General features: G+C 37.8%; 1 protein-coding gene across 2 annotated transcripts; it reads right to left on the bottom strand.

Annotated features, from left to right (window-relative positions):
* Positions 1 to 1,049: 1,049 nt before the first annotated feature.
* olfm3a (olfactomedin 3a) lies at positions 1,050 to 22,531 on the bottom strand. 2 transcript variants are annotated; one of them, XM_053342743.1, is made up of 6 exons: positions 22,463 to 22,531; positions 5,646 to 5,789; positions 4,766 to 4,921; positions 3,322 to 3,541; positions 2,014 to 2,120; positions 1,050 to 1,727 (listed from the first exon to the last, which is right to left on the bottom strand). In XM_053342743.1, the coding sequence occupies exons 1-6, from the start codon at positions 22,529 to 22,531 to the stop codon at positions 1,050 to 1,052; spliced, it is 1,374 nt and encodes a 457-aa protein (XP_053198718.1). The 2 variants fall into 2 exon arrangements, with proteins under 2 accessions (XP_053198718.1, XP_053198719.1); XM_053342744.1 differs by lacking the exon at positions 22,463 to 22,531 and adding an exon at positions 5,850 to 5,865 and having other exon boundaries at positions 5,646 to 5,812.
* Positions 22,532 to 23,000: the final 469 nt, after the last annotated feature.

The raw sequence follows: 23,000 nt of genomic DNA, 5'->3' as shown, positions 1-23,000 counted from the left end.
GCTGTGACATATTCAGAACTCACCATCAGGTGCCATAAAGCAAAAGTCTCCTTGTTATTGAAGATAGAGACACGATGTTGAGGGGAATGCAATTATAGTGAATGCAGTGAATCATCCTAGTAGTTCATTGCCACTTCACGCTGATTGAAATGCCAATGGATGACTCTCAAGCCATCAGAAAGCTTCCTGTTGAGTGCATGAAAATCCCTACCTTTTTGAGACATACAACACCGTCATCGCCATCATCAGTTACTGATATCAGCATTCATCTATGCTCTTGTTTTAATAAATATAAAGAAAGGGGCCATATATTATGTACACACTTCAGTCAAGCAAAAAACAAACAAGACAGCTAATGCTCTTCATCAGATCATGGCAGATGTCAATTTTATCAGCCAAAGACATTTTTAATGAAATGTACAATATTTTAATTTTAATGAAAATGTACAGATATTCTCCCATGTTTTTTTGTGTTTGTTTGGTTTTTTTAATAAAAAAATACAAAGTTCTTCTTCCACAGAGACATACATAACAACAATATTTTACAGGCCCATCTTTAAAAGAACGGCTACACTTTATAATCAACTAGCTTTACATGGTGGCAAATATGCAGGAGAGGTTGCCTTTAAGGTTTTAAATACTTTTAGGTAGATTTTAAATAGACAAAAATGCAAACATTGTAAGCAAAACAGATTTGCAACAAAAACACAGCTATATTATAGGAAATCACTGCAGACGAAATGTAGACATTCATGCAGAAGCTATCAAGAGTCTTTGGCTGGTTGACCCAACACACAGCAAATAAGGCATACACGTCTGATCAGCAGCAATGGAAAAGTGTAAAACATGTTTTCCAGTAAAGTATCAAGTCATTGGCATGTCCATGCTCAATTCAGCCAAGAATCCAGAGCCACAAATTAGAAAAGTTCAAGTAATGGCAAGTAAAGATACCATCGTCCATTTTTCACAAAACAAAACATGGTTAATTAGGAAGTCCTGGTATCACAAATGATGGTGCTGTAGTTGTAGTTGGAAAAGTAATATAATGTCTAAGAGTCATCATCTGTTTTTATGACGTGAAAGAGGGTGACATTGAATATTACCTGGTGTCCGTTATTCCAGGCATACAGCGCTCTCTCTCTGGCGTTGTAGTCAAGCATGGAGATATGAAAGTACTGGTTGTGGAAAGGAATGTCTATGTACTCGTAAGATGACGTCTTCGTAGAGTATGCGTAGTAAACCTTTGCTCCTGACAGGTGAGAGTTAGTGATATAGAGCGTCCCACAGATCATGAATGATTCGCCTGCGTTCCTTTTGGAGTATTCGGTGTTCCAAGTCTTCAGCACCTGGAGGGTGTCAGGATCAATTTGGGAGATGACGACATTTCCAGCGTTTTGATTGGTCGCATACACGGTCCACATTCCCAGTTCGTCAGCCATGATATCGATATCGGAGTACCCTCCCCATGTGTATGGGTACATGTTGTGGAAGCCAGCAAACTCCAAAGCTCGCTGGGCCAACACGGTGCCAGTCTCGAAGCTGTATTTGACGATAATGTTGCTCTGGTACTTGTTGTAGTAAAGCGATCCATTGTAGACAATGTGATTGGTTCCCTCCCATTTGAATGGGAGGTTATAGGTTCGAGAAACTACTCCTGCCACAAAGTCCTCCATTGTCTTGAACTCACGTACGATCTTGCTGTTGGTATAACTGTCCATATACCATACCTGCATCAGAGAGAGCAGAGTGAGAAGCCTGATAAACATGTCACATTGATAATAAACATAACTGAATCTAACCTTTAAAAAATTAATTATATGATTCTATAAAAAGCAACTGGAGTGTTTAGAATGAGAAATCCATCAACATCTCTACTTCACATTGTAATTTGCTAAAATCTAAACCCACTCAAAAAACCCCAGAAGACAGCACTGTTTTTAGTTCTACTGTGAAAACACAACACATATATAGTACACAGCCCTCAGAAAGCAATCCCCCGCCTTCATAACTCACCCTGTTGTTTCTGGTTGATGCTAGAGGATCAGTCATCCATGCGCCAAACCGGGTTCCAGATGTCTTTATTGTAACAGGTCCAGTGATTTTCATTAATTTCCCACACGCTGTTAATACAGAAATGCAGTGATAAGATGTGCTGTGGTGGTTTTTGTCTCTAACTAGATTTCTCAAGCCAATTTCATGCCTGTGCCACCAGAGAGTGTGCCCTCTGTGCATAGCCTACTAAGATAGCACTGTCAGCGAGCTGCTTTATTTAACTTGAATCATAATAGTGCAACTGCTGTTTGTAGTTAAAAGCAACTCTGCTTTCAAGCACATATTATTGCTTTTAAAGCACTCAAAAACCTAAAAATGTATCAAGCTTTTTATATATACAGAACTCCTGTTTGATCAAAAATGTTCGGTACAACAGATGAGATGTATACACAATTAGCAAAAGAGTGTGTAGTGCAAAATGTAACAGCAAAAGAATATTTTGTATAAGCTTTTGTAAAAGTGTGCGACATCTAACACCTACTTTACCCATTTATGGTAATTCATAATACTTGAAAATATCATCATATCTTCCATTTATGGTGTTACAGTACTTAGCCTCTGTAAAGAAAGGTGTCATGCTCAGTGGTCAGTTGAATCATGAATAGCCTGAAAAGCTCCTTCCAGCATTAGTGGAAGCTATGATTGTAGCTATCAAGGCTACATTATGAAATATAATGAAATCAGATACACTACATCACTTTCAGTGGCCTTCTTTAAAACACGTGAGAACATTTTTCTGTTTGAAAAAGCTAAATGCAGTCATAACGCCAAACAATCCCAGCAGAAACTACTTTTCATCACTGGCATGAGATCAAGGTGAAATCACACCGCGGTTAAACACATTCTGCAAAAAGATATCAAATGAAAGAGCAACAGTTTTCCAGCTACTGAAAGTAAGTTTCTAAAAGTACCCTGCTGTATCTACAGTAGGTGCCCTGGAATGAACACAGAATGTACTAGTTTATGATCATATACTTCAAAACACAAGGGAATCAGGCTATGCATTAACAATTTACATTTCTTCTTTGGTTATTTTTCTCTGAAACCAAAAATAAACTTTGAGGTATACTTTGAGAACAAAAATACTGTTGCTATGACAATGATATGTCATGCAAATGCATTTTTTTTCCCAGCACTATTTATTCACTTGTACCATTGCCTGTGCTAACTGTACATACAGTTTATTTACAGTAATAAACAATTGTAAGTATAGGTGTAATAATTGTGACTTATTCAAGCATCTAGCTGACTGTAGTGTGCATCACTCACTTAGTTTGCCCATACAGCTACGGAGCCTGCTGTCCAGTCTCAAGACTCGTTGATAGAGCTCATCATAATCATAAGCGCCAAGTTCCTCCTGGATGCTTGTCAGGACTGCCGACAGATTCCTGATCTCCTCCTTGAACTGGGAGATGAGCGCAGCATCCATCTTGTACTGTTCTAGCACGGGAATCAATGGCTTCAGCTCGTCCATCTTGTCCTTAAGCTCCTGCAGAAGAGACAGTGACAGCAACAGAAATGGAAAAACAGAGAAAAGTAGAAAAATGTGGACAAGTGTGACAGCAAGGAACAGACACAACTACAATTTGTTTGACAGAGTTTGACAGAAGAGAATATCATGCCTCAGTAAATGTCATATAAATGTCAAGTATTTGCTATCAAAACAATACATGCAAGCACTGGTGAGACTGTACCACTGATAATTTGTAATTATACCTACGTATGATAGCATATTCAGTTTCATGATATAGTAAGTGACTAGTATTATTCTTCATGAGAAAACAGGCTGACTGATGGAGTATGTACAGTATGAAGCACCTAATGGAACCATTAGCCAACCATGAACTAATGAACCATTCATCATCCCTCCATGCATTTCTGGATCGACCATGTATCAAACACTCCACTAATAAAGGGGCTGTTCCCCCAAAATGTGAGTCCATTACTGTATTTCACTTGTACAGTGTTTATGTGATAGTAAGATTTGTTATTTTAACCTTTATATTAAACATGGCTGTCCAATCCAATCCACACAGGGAAACTACATCAGCAAAAACAGCCTCTTAACCAACCAAAGATGTAAGCGCTCTCTGAATTACTGTACAGCGCCTCTGAATATTTTGTAGTGTAGGTTACATGTTCTCCTGGCTTGACAACATACTCAGGCATGCCCTATCCAAAAGTTCTCCATATAAAGGTGAAGTGAGCTGTTAACTAGTTAGCTGTGACTATCAAACTTGTACAAATTAGCTGAATATTTACAATGCATGCACAGTAGGAACGCCACACCCAGAGTGATGGCACTAGACTCAGAAGTTCTGGTGCTAAAAAGATTCAGTGTATGATTACTGGAGGTGTAAAAGTCAAAGAAGACTGGAGATAGTATTTTCTCTGATTTCAGCATTAAGCAAAAGAGGCTTTACAGTTTCTCATCACGATCTTGAGGAAATACTACTGACACAGTACTTTGTGAGTTATTCTCTAACTTTTCCAAAAATGTACCCTGCAGAATAACTAAATGAAATATTAGTCCAAAGTGGGTACCAAGTTCCTGGGTTTGAATCAGTCATTTCTCCAGACTTTTCTGTGGCTCTCCTTCTTGAAATATAATAATTTAAAAATTGCAAGAACAATTATGATGAATAAATAAAAACTGAATAGATTAGACGCATTTGATTTAACTGAACTATGATTGAACGGCCCTGTGGAGTACCTGAAAGTTTCTGGCCATGATGGATTTCCTGTCATCCTCAATCTGTCTGAATTTGGTTCTCAGGCCTTTCATCTGGTTCTCCATCTTCATGACATATTGGAAATCCCTCTGAGTTCGCAGGTTCAGCACCTCAATGGACTGGGACATGTTCTGCACCTAGAATCAAACAAGCTATGATAAATAGTCACCTCAAACAGAACCACCAAGCACTAACTGTTTTTGTGAGGCGTCTGCTGAGCTTTATCCATACTATCTATACTGTTTACATCAATTATAACATTCAAAAATCTTCAGGTCTGTTACAAAGACACAACTTTAATTCATCTTGTGATTATAACTTTTTATAATTGAAACATTATATAGTTGTTAAATTCAAACAGGAAAGTTACTGAAACACTGAATAATTATGTATAGTATGGATGAAACAGTATACTGTAGCATTTTTAGTGTTAAGCATGGGAAGTATAGATATAATACATTCCCTTCTTTCCTTCCTTCCTTTTACTTCATTTAATTAAAAGGAACTTTGATGAGTACTCCCTGGTGAGACTGTGTGTGCCTGAATATGTAGCTGGTTATTATCAAAGAAGAACAAACGTGGCAAAGTATAGCAGCAGTGTACATGTGTTAAATACAGATGTTAAAGTATCTATTAAGAGTATTGGGAGTATTACATCTCTGAAAATAACAATACATCTTGTAGGAATTCTTTCTTTCCTTATTCCCATATTTTACAGAGAAGAGTGTGTGTGTGTGTGTGTGTGTGTGTGTGTGTGTGTGTGTGTGTGTGTGTGTGTGTGTGTGTGTGTGTGTGTGTGTGTGTGTGTGTGCATAGAATAAATACAGCACTGAGGTGGTACTCCCCTTTACATATGCTTACCTTCTCTAGTAGCTGGCGAAGCTGTCTGCTCTTGGCATCTCTGGAGCACAGGCTCTGTTCTGGTGCCACCACTGTGCAGATACAGCGCCCATCAGCATCCTGGGCTGAGCTGTACACCTGCCAGCCCTCCTTTGGGCCGATAGTCTGCAAGCACAAACACAAGTACACATGGACACTATGGTTAAACAGATATGCAACTTAGATTATGTGTGGTAAAAGTATAGATTTCATATTAATGTGACACTGGTTCTGTTTGGAAGGCTGTTGAGCTCAAGTGATTCTAAAGGTAGCAACAATGACATGGCAGCAGACATGTACGTGAAACTCTGTGATGAGTAGTGCAACTATACACTTTTCACCTTTAATGATAATAATAAATGTGGCAAAGGAGTATGCCAAGGTTCAGTGTTGGGTCCACTTTGTTTTAGTACCTACATTAGTAATATTTCAGCAATGATGTGATGGGTATTCTAGAAATGAGTATTAAATCTATGCAAATGCCTTCATTTTTGCTTGTTTTGATGTTTTTAAACTTCCATCTGAATCTGAACACAGATAAATCCCCTGTTTTTTACTATGGCTGAACACACCAATTAGTCACATCCCCAGAATAGTACATTAGTCATGACTTTACTGAGATAATCCCCCTATTACAAACATTTGGGCATTTGGGTTATTCACAAATTCTCTTTCCAAGCACTTGTAAATAAATTTAATATGTTGAAGATGAAACTTAAGTTACGCAGAAAGAAGACTTTTTCAGGCAGAAGGTAGAGCAGTCAAACCTTCTCTCGGGTCTGGATTATAGACATAATTTATAGGTATGTGGCTGCCACCACTTGAAAATGCCTGGAGGATTACAGTGCCTCTGCCCACAGATTTATAACAGGTGATGGCTCTGCACTTAGCATTGTAAAAGGCAATATCTCTGGTAGGGGTAAGCCAGTATGAAAATAACACAGAATGAAAGGATGATTTTCTCCAAGCCTATACAAGTCTGATATGTCTAACTGCATCAGCACATATAACACACAATGCTTAACCAGAACCTTGAGAAATCATGTGGATAAATCATACTTTTGAAGCGTTTCCACTGAAAAGCTGTTTCTAACCACAGGAAGTAAAGTCACTCAAGCAGTCCATTTTTTTGAATGACAAATTGTGTTCATTGTTTCACGTGTCATATTCATGATCCATACCATGTCAAAGTTTTTCAGCATAGAAGCAAGTCAGGTTAAACTGTCAGTAACAGCTGATTCTTTGGTCCCGCCACCAATGCAATCACAGTGTGTGTGTGTGTGTGCAAGCTGTACTCTGATCAAAACACTGCACCCACAGTTTCCCAGGACAAGGATGAGGAATGTCTTGTGTGTGGGGAGATATTCAGCTCATTTTCGCCGAGTGTGGGTGCAGTCAGTGTTATTCTCACTGCACCAGTCCAAGCCATGTACTGAGGGCATAGAGCACTATATCTGTCACAACTGTGACATGAATTCAAAAAATAAAATGAAATGTGCAATTTTCTAAAACTGTTTTCCTGTTAAATTATCTTGTGAAGTTCACTATTCATACTGTTGTTATAAACATTAGATGAAATTAAAAATTCAAATGTAATATTTCTTAATTAAGATTTATTAAGAGAAAATGCAATATGTTTGCAATTACATATTAACAAGGACATTATCAGACATTTTTAATAAAAACAAGAATAATATAAACAGTTCAAGTATATGTTGTTATGCTACGTTTGACTCACCCATGTGTTGCTTTTATCAGGACTGATGGGGTCGAAAGTAACAATGCACAACCTCCGTTCAAAGTCAAATCATACTGAAGTCATTCCACATTTGTATAACAACTGTTATGAGTTGTTGTTCACAATGAAAAGGAGTTTTAGTCTATAACATTATATTTTAAAATGACATTTATCTAAAAAGTGTTACTTTCATACAAGCTCTACCCTACTCAGTATATATATCTTTTTTTTGATAACGTCCTTATCCATTAATTATTATTATTATTATTATTATTATGTTTATCTTCAGAATGATCTCATACACTAGGTATCACACAAACACATCATGAACTGGACAGTAGCTTACGTCATATTCATTCATTCATTCATTACTGTAACTCACAGCTGTCCATTACTCTGCTTGGAGCATGGGTTGGACTTATACTATGCCTACTTGTTGGCAAAAAAGTTTGGGTTATTCATATTTTAGGGCAATATGGTCTTTAAATTGAAATAAAATTTTAAAGGTTCGATCAGCACTTTATTGTTAAAGCTTTTATTTAAGCTGCATTACTACAGTACTACTATGGCACCATGTCTGAACTGTGGGGTTATCTAAAAATAGTGCACAATATCTGGCCAGTCTGATTCAAGTACTCTCCACTGCCACAACAAAATTCACTTAGAAATAAGTGTTATAGAACTTTGAAAACTGAAGACATGAACTTTGAGAAACATCAAATACTTTTCTCAATTATTCATAGGACCTGTGGCCATGCACTCGCTAGCAATAGAGAGATTTAGCTGACACTTCAATCAAACAACACAGACAAACAAGCCTGAAGACGCTTTTGTATTCACATAAATATTTATGTAGTTTTCCACCAAGGCCTCCACTGATAAACTTTGTCATCCACTATAATCCAAGTTGCATATCAAAAGAAAAGGATGTAAATTTGGAAGGTTTTTTTTTTCCCCCCGTCTTGTTTTGAAGACACAGAAGAGATGAGGAGATAGTTATGTAGGTAAACAGTAACTGAAACAAAAAAAAAACCAAAGAAAGAAAGACAGAAAAGAGGACAATGCTGACAAAGAACAAGAACGAGGACTTGACTGTCAATTAGGGAGATAGGGGAAGAGGAGTAGGCATCCAGCAAGACACGCTGTCACGGAGAAGCACAAAGACAGCACGTGAAAAAAGATGAGGTGAGCGATAAACAAGGAGGGCACCAACGTGTACTGAAGACGAAATGAAGGACGTGGAGGAGAAACAAGTCAAAAAAATAGGGTTGTACTGTAATTGACAGTAAAGCCAATCTCACTGATACTGGCTTATTGATTAAAAATGATGGCCCAATGTTACAGTAAATGAGACTGATACGATGATTGCTACTCAAGTCCAGCAATTTGTCTCAGAGGGTGAATGGACTGGCTTGATGTCATTCTCTCAGATATGTGTGTGTCTGAGATGTGATGGTGTAACAGCACAAACATAAAAGAGTGTAACTAATTCTCCACAAACACTGGCTGAGATGCTTATTTAATTAGAAGCTACGACTGTATCCAACTTGGGGCGTAACATGTTTTTTCTTTGTGCAGTTTAATAACGGTTGTGCTTTATTCATGAAAATGTGTTGTTGATGAGGCGAAGACAAATTTTTCAATGTTTTTTTTATTTTTATTTTATCTCTCACCACGATAGATGGAAGAAAATCAGACTCCAAGGCTACAGTGGTTTCACAGAGCTGCGCGCCAAAGTCTAGCCATTAATCATCCTCACAAAACAGCATCCAGCAGCTCAGAGCTCTCCCCAGCCGCCCAGCAGAGTGTTGCTCTCTACACAGGCATCACACACACACACACACACACACACACACAAACGCATCAGTGGTCACATACAATATACACTAACACAAACATACAACCACTTGCCAATACATATGTGTCCTCTATAGTTTTTATTCTTAATCTCAGAGCCTCCTTTTATGACTGTTTGACTCATGGCTTTTTGGAAGCTAGAATGCAGCAGTCATCAATATTTTTGAAATAAAGCCAGCAGACAATATTTTGTGCCAATGCTCAATATGTTTACAGTAGTAAGAAGAAAACATCAGCAAAACACTGTATATAATCCCCTCAGGTCTTATTCTTTGATATGAATATAAAAAATAGCACTAGCACAATCAGCAGTACGATTAAACTTCATTAAAATTCTCAAAATCAGGATTCAGACATTTTACTGAGACACAGACATTTTGCTGAATGTGTGACTATCCCTTTATCATTGCAACATTACTACATTTAAATAAATAAAAATCACTTGTTACATATGGACAATATATTCTGGATAAGGTTTGGATGATTTGCAGTCATCTCCCATCTGCTCTCACTCAACACACAACTCCCACTTTTAGGTAGGGGTTCAATGTTGAATGCTACATATTTTCAAAAGACAAGATAACCTGCTTCTGTTACTGATTAGAATGATTTCACCTTGCTGTGTTCCCCATATTTATGATACTGCCTTTTTGTGAGGTTCCTCAATACTCTATGATTTAATCATTCTGTTTCCTGCTCTTTACAGCTGGTGGATACAACTGTAAAATATAATTACACTATTGACTTTATATCAATTAAGACTTCCTTCTAAATGAATAAGATTGTGTACTTTAAGTCTAACTTGCTTATTATTTTACCTTATATTTATTATTATTTATTTTAGGTTAAAATTGACTAAATACATCTAAATCTCCATGTTAATATCTATTTCTTCATTAGTGTCTAAAGAAAAACTTTATTGCCATTCATAAATATTAACAGGCAATTTATACAGAACAAAACAGAATCACCTTCACACATATGTAAGATACATACAAATAAAATAATGTTGCTTTGAGCCTGAGAGACACCATATGTTCATATAGCATATGTTCGATCAGGTAGATGTGTCTCATTTTTTTGTATTCATTGCACTTTTGCAGGGGGGTTAGGCTTCATCCAATTAGTAGTAATCATTTTTCTTGCCGTCATCAACAATATAAGCATTAGATAGCACTGCTCAATGGTAAAAGAGTATTCTGGTGCTTTGTCCAATAAGAATAGTAGTGGGTCCAGGAGGATGTCTGTTCTTAAAATTTTCTCAATTTCTTCCTTTATATGTTTCCAAAATGTCTTTATTTTTGGGCAGTCCCAGAAAATCTCACTCTCAGCCCATCTTTTATAAGCACTATCTGCCATAGATGAGAGAAACTCTATATTTAGGCATATGGGCATGGCTCGTGATGACAGTGCAACAGTTCCCTTTAATTGTTTTTGGACTGTAGCCCATACCTTTAGTGTGTATATTATTTACTTCATTTTTTTCTGAGAGTGTTGGCTAAGGAATAGGAGAGTAGATAGTGATATCCCTGGTAGAGACATTGGTGTCATTTTAAATTGGACTCATTTGAATAGCTGTTTTATGCTTAGACATTATTCTCTGCTCTATATTATAGAAACAAAGACACCAATAAGAAGCCCTTATATATAAGTGTGATGCAGTAATATCACATGTTATGGCCTTCAGAATTACAATAGAATTTCCTCATCCCCTTTATTACCATTAGTAACGACAATGTAACAGTACAGTACTGTATAATCTTCTAACAGGCTGGATTCATCACATTATTGGGATCGTATTATACAAGTGTTCATGTTATTGTGCCCAGCTAAAACATCCAACAGGGTTATCTAAAACTCAGTCTTTATTATTGAAAAATTCTAAAATAACTGACTCAAAGATTATCAGACAGCGCAGTATCCTCCCATAATGAATGATCATGACTTTATTACTTTTATCACTGCACACAAGGTCAGTCTCTCTTCTATTCCCTATTAATGCTGGACTTTTATGAGGCAACCTGATTAAACTGTGAATTAGGCTTCAAAGTTTCAATGCTTCAGTGAAGCCGAGAGTGACATTAACAGTACTGTATATTACGACTGTATCTGTCATCTGGCCCACAAGTAATATCTAGATGACAGGCATGGAATGGAAGTATATTAACATAATCTGTCATGAAATGCACCGTTTGATGCATAAAAGTGGTGTAGTTAGTTACCTGTAATATTATTTTGGCAGTCACACATTTACTGTTTTGTTCATTGTAAGTGATTGAGGTAGTCTAATAAAGCTAAAAGGCTGAGATTTTTTATTAGATGCTTCTTAAAACCTGTATGTATGAAATGCCTGTAGTAGCCTTTATTGGCCAGTCCTATAAAACTGACTTAGCTATAGCTTGTAGCTACTAGCTAGCTCAATTTACTTGTAAAACTGTCTGGAAAACCAATAGGATAGAACCAATACACTCTTTAAGTCAATTATGATATATCATCTTATGAGACATTGGTGGAGTTGTGTTTTCTTCCATGTATGTTGACTTGGATCTAAATATTTTCTAAAGATGTTACATTAACACAGTAGGTACTAAATATTCACTTACAAAATAGTTATAGAAAATAGTTAAAGATCCACTCCTGATATATATAGACAGTGTTATAAGTTTGGAGTTGTCGATATATAACAACTCTGACAGGAATAATAATTTGTGTCTGATATGGTTTCTCCTCAAAAAGTCCAATTACCGTTTTCAAAATTCTTAAAATTACTTCTCCACTTTCACCCTGATAGAAACAATCCTGAATCTATCAATATGCAAATCATTTTCATTTCAAAAGTTTATAGCCATGTTCACAATTTATTAAAACAGTGGTGACAAAACAGTTAGTGGTCACTGTAATAATACTGGCTGTGAGAGATTCCTGTCTAATGCAGTTCCAGTGGAAGTGAAGGGAGACACATTTTTTTTTTGCTCTGTACAGAAATATATGTACTACATTCTAAAGTTTGACTGAGGCTAATAAGAGGCTTCAGCAGTCACGAGGGTATCTTCCAAACTTACAGTCTTTTTTATTAAAAGATTCACTCCTTCCTGATTCTCTGGAGTGCACTTGCTGAGATGTGGTGGAGTGATGATAACACAAAGAGGAAGTGTTGTACTGAAATAGTCTTTACCTTTAGAAAATACCCCCCTATGATTGGTCTAACTCAGACTGATGAAGCCTCATATTGACTTCAGCTGAATTTTAGATTGCATTTTTACATAGGACTGTGGATCCCCCCCCCCCCCCCCCCCCATCCTTTATACTGGAGGTCTGTTATTTAGCCAGTATGTACAGGAGGGATGATTAGAGTGATTATTTACTTCTATTTTAAGACATTTGAACTAATCCTTTAACTCGTACACAAATATCCATATCGCACTACTTGAGTAAGGTGTATGTTGGACCACGATTAGCCGCAGACTAGTTGTTATATCACAAATCATCATCATCTAAAGCTCGCAGAGAAGAAAAACACATTTTTGTCTTGTCATTTGTCAAAAATATATTGTTTTATGTCCTGTTGTTTGTTTGAGTTCCAAGGGAAATTGCCCGTCACCACGGTTGTCTTTCTTATTTTTGTCTGGACAACTTTGTTTGCACACAGCTGGCATGCTGTACAAGAAAAGATTGGCTTTTCTAATCATGGATCTCGTAGTAAAAACATGCAAAGTCAACAGCGTACCTACAAAGCGTAAACAATAATGATAATGAATTCCTCCCTGTGGAAGATATGATTCATGCTCTTCACAGCAGACAGGTATCCTGCCAATTACACACCTAATTGAATCCATTTTCTGTTTGTTATTCTGTCATCAACATGCATTTTACCTTGGCTACTACACACTTACCATTAACTTTGTCCTCATCAACCTTTTTTTTGTGCGGATGATGGAAAGAATTAGGGGTTGATAATGGAGTGAAAATGATAAGTTAATATGGTTAAGATTGAGTCGGTGAATAATGTCGGAGAGAGCTAGCTGCTGTCATCAGATCCGAATCACTTCCTTCTCTCTCACCCGTGGCGGTGAGCAATTTATGATTACGCTTCTGCAAACAGTGTTGGAAGTAGAGGAATATTAAAGGTTGTGTTGCTTCATACTTTACTTTTTTTATGCATATTATTTAGTAGAGCTGTTTTACTCCTCTCCTTGCTTTAGGATATTCTTGCTGTACTACATTTAAGACTATTTTTTTACATTAACTTGCACTTGAGAAAAGATGTTTGCTGCACTTTGCTCCCCTCATGCAGAACTCTTCAGATTTTTGCAAAGGAATGATTCTGTTCAGAGCTAAGTGAATCTGTTGTGACCGCTGCCAAGACTCACAGCAAGTCCATATACTGTAGCTGACTGCCTGCACCGTAAACTAATCTCCATCCCGCTGTGTATAGCCTCGGTCTCTTGATCTAATTTCTTTTGCCAGTCCCATGATGACTGATTCCATTTGCTACCCTGCAGCAGTATGAGTCTGGCAGTGTTAGGAATTCCCTTGAGGGATACCACAGGTGAGATGCTCCTGATAAAAAATTAAAAGATTGTCAGTGGCAGTGGAAGAAATCGATCTATTATAGAAAAAAAAGGGGGAAAAAACAGCCTGGATACAGTAAATAGCGGGAGAGGTAACCAGCTCCCTCAAAAGCATCAGATGAAGCTGCAGAGAGGTAACAAATGGACACGCGTTTAATATTACGCAGCCATCATTGCCGTACTGACACTGGAGTATAACATATGGCATATTGACTGTATGAAGTTCAGTCTCAGTTGGCAATGTATCAAGTGGCAACATCTCAAGAGAATGGAGATACTGTATAAGATGACAGAATAGAAATACATTTATGTTTCACAGATTACACCAGAGCATTTACAACTTCAGTCTTTGCCACTAATTCTTCTTTTTAAGACTCTCTTGAGACATTATTTAAATTCATTGTCCATACTATATTCACAGCCCCAATCTAATCATGCTTTATTATGTGCAATAGTGAACTAATCATCAAAAATATAATTATGATTAACCAAAGGAAGAAAAGATACAGTTATACAATTATTAATGTTGTCAGTACAATGAGGCCAGACAGTATGTATGTATCTGAAAAGACAGGCACATGTGCTATATGTGCTTATACATACAGTACCTAACAAGTGTCAGTATAGGCATGTGTATCTACCACATATCATCACATTAATACACATCATCCACCCATCTATAAATATCTGTGTTCGTGGATCCATTTCCTCCATGTTCTCACTTTACAAAGCCTATCCATTTATCTCATCTCCTTTCCAAACGTTTGATATTACCTCAGAGTTTATAAGTCATTTTCTCTGCATTTTTAATCTGCTGGACTAATTATTTCCATTTATCTATGCTTGGGCTTCCCCTCTTCCTTCAATTTTTGTTTTCTTTTGTTATTACGTTCAAAGAGCTTACTCTAAGTGTTCAGAGTAAATATTTGTCCTTGTGGTGCATTATTTCAGGATTTATGACACCTGAGAAGACGAATACAATAAAATCTGGAAGAAATGTTCAAAATAGATTATATTTCGGTTCCCAGTGTGAATTTAACATTTCACATGACCAGAATATGTGAGTGAACTTTGCATAGGTCTCTCCACATTCCCTCCAACATGACTCATATTTGACATTTATTTATTCGGGGTGATGAAATACTGCATCTGCACCTTTTCCATTCATTTTTAAGTGTTGAATATGTGTGTTAAATTGCAGACAATCTGAATAGGCAATTAAGTAATTTCACTGATTTGCAGCTTTGCTTAGTGTAGATTCTGCTCTATTTAGCTATTTAAAGCTTTTATCACACAGGATAAAAACACGTTGGTTCCATGTCTACTTTGATTTGTGTCAAACCTTTGTGCACAGGTTAAAATTGGCTTTGTATTGTATTGTATACATTTAAATACAAATCCAGGTGCCAGTGATGCCAACAAAACTGAATCTCATATCATAATAGTGCTGCCGTCCTGCCTGCCACTAGACAGAGACCTAAACAGATGCTATCTATCCAGTCATCTATCAACCTGTCCAAACAAAAAGCCACCAGGGTATTGGAGGCAAGTGAAGTGGAATGCGCATGTCAGTACTGTAACTGATGATCATACTGCATAAACGAGTTAACATTTTAGCTCTAATGGCAGGGGAAGATGAACTCGCATGTGCAGCCAGCTTTGTAAGCAGACTGATGCGGACATCTAAGACAACAGTGACAAATGGTAACACTCCTCAAGATGGCAGCAACAGCAATCCTGGCAACGATGATTGTGAGACCAAAACTGGTTCCAGTAAGAGACTCACAAAGAGATGCTGCATATTATGGAGGCAAAAGAGGGCGGGGGGCGGGAAAAAAAGACACAGCAAAAGAGAAAGAGAAAACTGTCTTGTCTCTCAGATGTGACTATGATGAAAGGCGTACAGGGAGATTAATTTCCTAGAGGCGTGCCACCTTTTTGCCTTTTCTGACCCCAGCAAAGAGAAGATTGAATGGATAATTCTGCAGGAGCTCGGCACATTCTGCCCTAGACAGTTTCTGAATGAGCTGCAACATTATCTGGTTCACACCCTCGCGCTTCTTCTCTAGGGCGCGCTTCAATGAGTCTTCTGACTGAGCAAGACGACATGTCAGTCATGAGTACCACGGAGGATGATAATGAAGCAGTCATCAAACATTATCAGTGAAGTAAAGCCAGTGGACAGCTCCAGGCCACACTGAATGGCACATGCATACGCAAGCAGAATACTAAGCAGCTGTGACAGTATGCCAAGTTATTTCTCGGTACGCTGAATAAGTCAGGTTGAAATAAGGAAAGTTAATGTGGGCATCTTTGTACTTCTATTCCTTGTCAGAATATACATAAGTGTCCACAATGTACACACACCAGAATTTGAGTAAATCGATGTAGCTACATTTTCAAACATGAGATGAAAAGACTGGATGTAATTTATAAGATGCTCCTCTTAAGCATAGGATCTGCAATGATAAGAACCTTCCTTAATTGATACCTACATCACATCTGTGTCCTCAAAATGCATGTCTTCTTCTCAGGTTAAGTGTTTAAGTAAGAGACTGCTCATTAGTATTGCAATAGAAACTCCCAACAGTGAGAAAAGGACATTCCTGCCATATTAATGTCACAGATTCCACAGACATGGCCACATCTTACAAAATGCTACAACAAAGGCAGTTCACCTGATTATTTCTTGCTCTTTAAAGCAACCTTTGAAAGTTCTCCTTCTAATTATGTTCCACAGATGTGCCGGTGTGCTGGGACATTAAATCTGCAGCAAAGGCTCTACACTTCAGACTCCATTCTGATGTAAAAGCAGGAAAATGTGCCGAAAATAAGATTATACATAATTTAAGGATGCGTGTGTCCACACTGGTTTAATATCAGCAGGGCAATAGGCAATCATTTCAATTCTAGGATGCACTTGGGGAAAAAACAATCAGACAACTGCTTTGAACTCCGAGATACCATCGCATTAGTATGTTCAGTGCATTCCAGGACACTCTTTGATGTAATATTACAATTTATTGCTTTCCTTAAACTTAACTCATACACTTCTGCTTTAGTTAGTGATTTTCAGTTTTTGAAAATTAAATTCAGCATCTTCTAGAGCATATGTCTGAAATGTGCTTCTAATAAAGTATGTATGCTGATAAAACTAGGATATATGGGCGTGTAAGGTAAATGTTAAGTAGTTAGCTAGCTAACTAGTTTATGGACTTTGGGTTTTCTGTGATTGCAGGTTTTCTAAAGGCCTAAGAAATTGATCATATTTCCTGTTGCACATCTGAATTATTACACATATCGTATAGTAGCTGCACTGGAAAGCTATAAAAGACTATCTTTTACATATCCACAAGTGACGCACATAGTAAGAATAATACTGTCTTTTTTTATAGCCTCTCCAAATCCTGGAATTAATTAAACAGTGCATTTATCTGCCCAAACTTAAGCTAAAATTGTTAGCATGTCTAGCGAACTAGCTTACTAAGTCAAGTTGCACATTGTTAACTAACTACATTAGAGTTGTAACAGTTAGTCGATTATCCATGCTATTTTAATATTCAGTTAGTCATTTTAGCAATTTTTTAAAGGACAATTACCAAAAATTAGCTTTAGCTTCTCAAATGTGATGATTTCATGCTATTTGTTGTCATACATAATGCTAAAATGAATATATTTAGGTTTGTCTGGGTCACATAAAACAAGACACCTGACAATGTTACCTTTGACTTTGGAAAAGAATAATAACTATATTGGACATCCACTGTGCAGTATTTCCCTGCTGCATGGAAGCCAGTTCTGAGTTTAGGGAGGCAATAGTCAGTTTTTCATGCTATATTGATTTGGGGAAGTTATTACTCCAGCAGCCACAGCCAACTTTACCTGAGATAGTGACACTTGTTATGTTAAAATTCCAAAGAAGTGAACTAAGCATGAACATTAACCTCATTTAACCTCAGTCTTTTAGCATGATATCATTATGTAGCTGTCAACTGCATATTTAAGACCCACTTTACAAGATTCCTGAAAATTGAGTTTCGGCTATGCATGTTTATGTCTATCTAGTCCAGAAACAAGGGTCCATTGCACGACAACCACACAAAAACAGAGAGCTTGAGAGGAAAAGCAACAGTAACTCAGTGCAGTGAGACTTAATATACTGTCAACTGGTCAGTTCTTCATGGCCAAAACTGAAAATACACCAATACAGAAACCAAAATAGACATTCCCAGTCACTGTTAAACAAGTTTTATGGCATACCTTTCTTAAACTCAATTTAAGTTTTGAGTTAGACATAGCAAACTCAAACTACACTCTCTTCTACTACATCAGCATCAATGGAAATCACTTCTCTGTTTAAAGCTACTTATAAGTTATATTACATTTTATCTTTGCTAGTAAGAAATTAACAAGCATGGCCCATAATCATTTCTCTGGTTGACTGACTACATTATAAATTTATTGAGACCACAACTGTCTTCCATTCCTCTCAAGTCCAGCCTTTCAGCTCTCATCTAGTGATATGTGTCTGATATGGAGACCGCTTGGGTTGTAATTACAGTAATCATAAGGGGAACAGAGGGAGAGGGCTGTAACTATGCCCCCGGTAGTTTCAACATCATGTCTCAACTCCTGTAATTATGCTTAGACTATTATTAACTAAGCTTCATTCACCCGAGGGAGTGGAAAAAAAGCTCAAAACAAGGGAAAGTCACTTTAAAAGAGTCATAATCATCACATATAAAAAAAGACAGCAAAGTTAAGCATTCCTTAATTACACATTATTAAGATTAAACATGGCACCTTATGAAGTATCACTTTGCGGGATGAATTGTACAGACTGGAAGCTAGAAAATGGCAAGGTAGAGCAATGAAAGAAGAGAAAATGGTTGAGTGTTGACTGTGTGGTTATCTCGGTCACTGCCAGTAGTTAGATATCTTATTACCAATCAACAGGATGGCTTCACTTGCTTGACAAGCATAAGCTCAACTGACATTTTTTCCCAAAGTGTGCCTACCTAGCATACCTAGGCTAACAATAGACACATCCTAAACCACACATTCAAAGAAAGTGACAGAAAACTCATTACAGCCTCTCACAGGCTCAAACAGTCTAACATCTCTCTATGTCCGAGCAGAAATCACTTTATATATACCCTGCTGCTAGTAGAAACGATTCACATCCATCATCAGTGGACTTGCTTTCTTTATTTCCAGTCCATAAGCTCTGACAACCCCCTCCCTGTTTCACACATGAAACATGCAGCGTCACAACTAATGGCCAGCGCTGGCAGTCTTGTGGCTTTGTGTTTGCTTTGTTCATGTTGACACATAGTTAGAGGGTGTCATCTCTAATTTGGCCCGTGGTGAAACAGCGATGTAAAATATGAAGCCTCCAGCGTTTTTTTTTCCTTCCTTTTTTCCCCTTCGCTAAATGGTTGTGTGCATGTGTAGGTGTGTGCCCACGGAAGCTCTCATCTTTTAATATGGCATCTGTGCCAGACAAATTTCCCTACCAAGCACATAAATGCTAATGTGAGCTGAAAAAGGATTTTAAAATAAGGAAGACAAGCGTGGCGGAAGACCCCTTCAGCTCTGTAATACAAGATAACTTCAAAGAATGCCTTTCCGCACTATGTTTCATATGATTAATGATCAACAAGGTGTCAAATCAATCGGTGGGTGTAGTATTTTCTCAGCAGGATTTTCCCAGACCTTTGCAATAGAGAAGGAATACCATATCAGCTCACATTGTTAAAGACTGATCAAAGTCTGATTATATGGCCTTAAGCATTGCAACAAAAGCCGAGGTTGAAAACTTGTCAAGATTGAGATTAACATCACAAGTGGGTTAGAGATTGTGTGTGAGCGTAAGCGCATGTTGGCGTGTGTATGCTCGCCTCCCACCTACTCACAGTGGCTAACACAGAGGGCAGGTGCCTACACAAACGCTCCATCCCACCGGTGTTGTAACTAAATCCCCAAGAGAGACTCCTCATGAACATTCACATTATTCACAGTTGCTTTAGTTTTGTCCGGAGCAGCCATGCACATCATTTGTTTATACACCAGGGTGCAAATCACATGAAGCTGAATTAAGGTCTATAATGTACTCGAAGAAAAAACACAAGATTCTGCATCTCTTTACTGTCACTGACCAGATCCCAGGGAGCAGTACTGCAATGTCTAATCTTAACCATAACAAAGCACTATTTGGCACACATATAAATAAATAAATCAATAACTGATTGTTAAATAGATAACTTAAATAAATCTCACAATTGATTTTTCGACAAAATTACAGCCATTAGTTGTGACGACTGTCTATTGAATTTTAAGTGGGCGATTGAATTCTGGCAACAGTCTGACGTCAGACTCCTGAAGTCTATTAAGTCTCTCTTGCTCCTCCAATCGATATGTCCTCCAGGTGCGGAATATAATGTGTAATCATAAAACACATATTCCACTCATCATTTTGATCATGATGAGAGCAACACAGTGCCGTTAGCAGCCACTGTGTAATTACCCGGCTGGCACGGACCATAAGGGAAAACTACACTATGCAAATATTTCATTTTCTCACAAAGGCTCCTTAGGGATCTGTTGTGTACACTGCAGAGGTAATAACTGCCAAACAGGGTCATATCATTCCACAACAAAGAGAAAATCCATAACATTAGCCACAGCTTTAACCAGTTCACCCAGGATTAATTATATTAAAGGTGCTAACCTGAATCTGTCGGGAGAAAAACAAAAAGGCAGCATGAATACATAACACCATAACTTGAATGCCTAGAGGTGTAAAGGCTGCTACGCTTTGCTAGAATGAACACATCTGTGAATAAAGCCTTGTGTACAAGGTCTGACAGCCAGTGAGTGACAGCTTAATAATTTCCAGTTTAGTGTAATGCCATATAAAGGTTTGCCTTTTCGGATCGTCTTTTTTAACACTGAAGCAGAAAGACCTTTGCGGCAGTGTTAGTAATTTGCATGCAGCTCCTGTTCCGGCATTATCTCATATTCCTCAATGGCAGAAGAGTATTCATTGATTTAATCGCAAGCAGATGAAAGATAGAAGCTAAACTGAGTGATAGTTCTCAGAGGTAACATCTCAGAAACACCATTGTAAAATATGAAGAGAATGACAGAGAGTGGGTACACGCACACGCACACACACACACACACACACACACACACACACACACACACATACACACGCACTGACAGACAAAGTCAAAAACCTGTAGACCAGAGATGAATTGTTGGGAAATTATTCATTTGTTTTTCACCTGTCAAAACAAAAACTGAGGTAACAAAAAAGACTAAATGAAATCATATGAAACAAGCAGCACCTCCGAGTTGGTGTAACTACAACACATTTGGTTTTCCGACTTCATATATTACATTAAGATGAGCTGATGGACAATTTTCTATCTATTGACTAATTAATTACTTTATTTTGGCATGATGATGGAACAAGGATCATTAATACAGCAAACATTTAGAAAGCTGAAAGTGGGGATGGATCTATAATGTGTCTTTTCTCTGTGGTTTACTGCACAGCCAGAGAGCTGGTGAGGTGAAGTTTCAGCACCACAGAGTGGACAGCTCCACACCCTCAACACCAGGAGACCTGGAGCCCTGAGCATTGATTTATCCATTAATCATAAACGGAGTTGTCAGCTTTAACTCTTAGCACACAAGTTAAATGATATTTTAAATACAAAATCATTGAAGGAGGGTGAAGAAGTTATGTTATAGGGACACGTTCCTGCTGTCACCCAGCTTATATGGAAGCATTCTTGAGTCTTAAGCGTCACCATCTAATAGACAAAACACAATCAATAGCCTGTGCTGAAATACTCATAATGTCGCCTAATGCTTTCTCTCATAATTACATTACAATCAATTTAGTTTACAGCCCAGAGAGGATCCACAAGTGACCACGATGGGCGAATAATAGAAAAGTGATTAGTCACAAAGGAAATGACTGTGTTTTAGCACAGAGCCACTTATGCTCCAGACAATTATAATGCTGTTAGAGGAAAGTAAGATGCTGCTTTCGCTGTTGTGCTGACTGCATAACTGCAGCAGGACTTTCTGTTTATTTCTACGATGATTGTGGCAAGCAAATCTGCATTAAACATGTGGCAATTTAATGATTTCTTGGACATAAGGCGGGGAAAAACAATTTCCGATCAAACTGAATTCGTTATTCACAATCTAGTAAATAGCTTATGATTGGAATTGATTCTCATTTCAGTTCATCGCTGTGGAGGTCTGCAAGAATCCGGATTATTTAAAGTTTAAATTCACTGTAATTATAAGAAATGCAGTTTTAAGTGCGTTGAATCTGCACCGATGTCGAGCTTCCTGCAGGTTTTTAAAACGTCTTTAAATCTTGTTTAATTTGGATTATATTTCTGCTGTAATGTAATGAAATATTAAATGCTGTGACTTTTAAATGAAGTTTGGCAAGACAGCCTATTTACAGAGAGCGGCACGTACCGGAGCATGTCCCCAAGACCCCGAGTTTAATTTAATATTGGGGTGTAATCACAGCAACGTGAAGCACTTAATACAAAACAACACCCTGAAACCTTGTAGAAGATAATATGTAAAACGAAACTCACCATGGATGGATATAATCCGAAGATGGTGAGGGAAAGGACCGGGTATAGGACGCTCAACAGGACCCGCATGCTGACGGGCTCCGGGCTGCCACTTTTCCCCAAGGTACAGTCCTTTAACATGTATCTGCTCCTGTCCAGTTTTTACCTTCTTACTGCTGTCAAACGGCAGAGAGAGCGCTCCGGCGGAGGCACAACGACCACACGCTCACCGGCATCACACCCACTACTCCTCGGTGCTCCGACTGATGGCAGAGCCGAGGAGAAAAGTTTTGAAGTGAGGTGAAAATATTCAAATATTTCAGTTCCAGGAGACTGCAGGGGAGGCGCACAAAGGCTGTGACATCACTTGATGGGTTACAGTGGCTATCTATCTATCTATCTATCTATCTAGTGCTAATGCAGTGATAGTGAATGTATCAGGTTATTAGGTTTGTGATGACCTTCTAGTCACCTTTGGATTGTGTCCATTTTTCTCATAAAGGTAAAAGAAGCATGAAAAAAGGCTTTGCTCTTTAGTGCCCACTCCTCTTATTATCAC

Source organism: Scomber japonicus, chromosome 21 (genome assembly GCF_027409825.1).
Source record: "Scomber japonicus isolate fScoJap1 chromosome 21, fScoJap1.pri, whole genome shotgun sequence".
Classification (NCBI taxonomy): Eukaryota; Metazoa; Chordata; class Actinopteri; order Scombriformes; family Scombridae; genus Scomber; species Scomber japonicus.
This window is presented reverse-complemented; position numbering and strand designations above follow the sequence as displayed.

Coding starts and splice junctions, on each gene's coding strand:
- olfm3a (XM_053342743.1), bottom strand. CDS start 22,531: ATGCGGGTCCTGTTGAGCGTCCTATACCCGGTCCTTTCCCTCACCATC. Junction 3,542..4,765: donor TCATGGCCAGAAACTTTCAG/GTACTCCACAGG, acceptor TCTCTTCTGCAG/GAGCTTAAGGACAAGATGGA. Junction 1,728..2,013: donor CATCAACCAGAAACAACAGG/GTGAGTTATGAA, acceptor TCTCTGATGCAG/GTATGGTATATGGACAGTTA.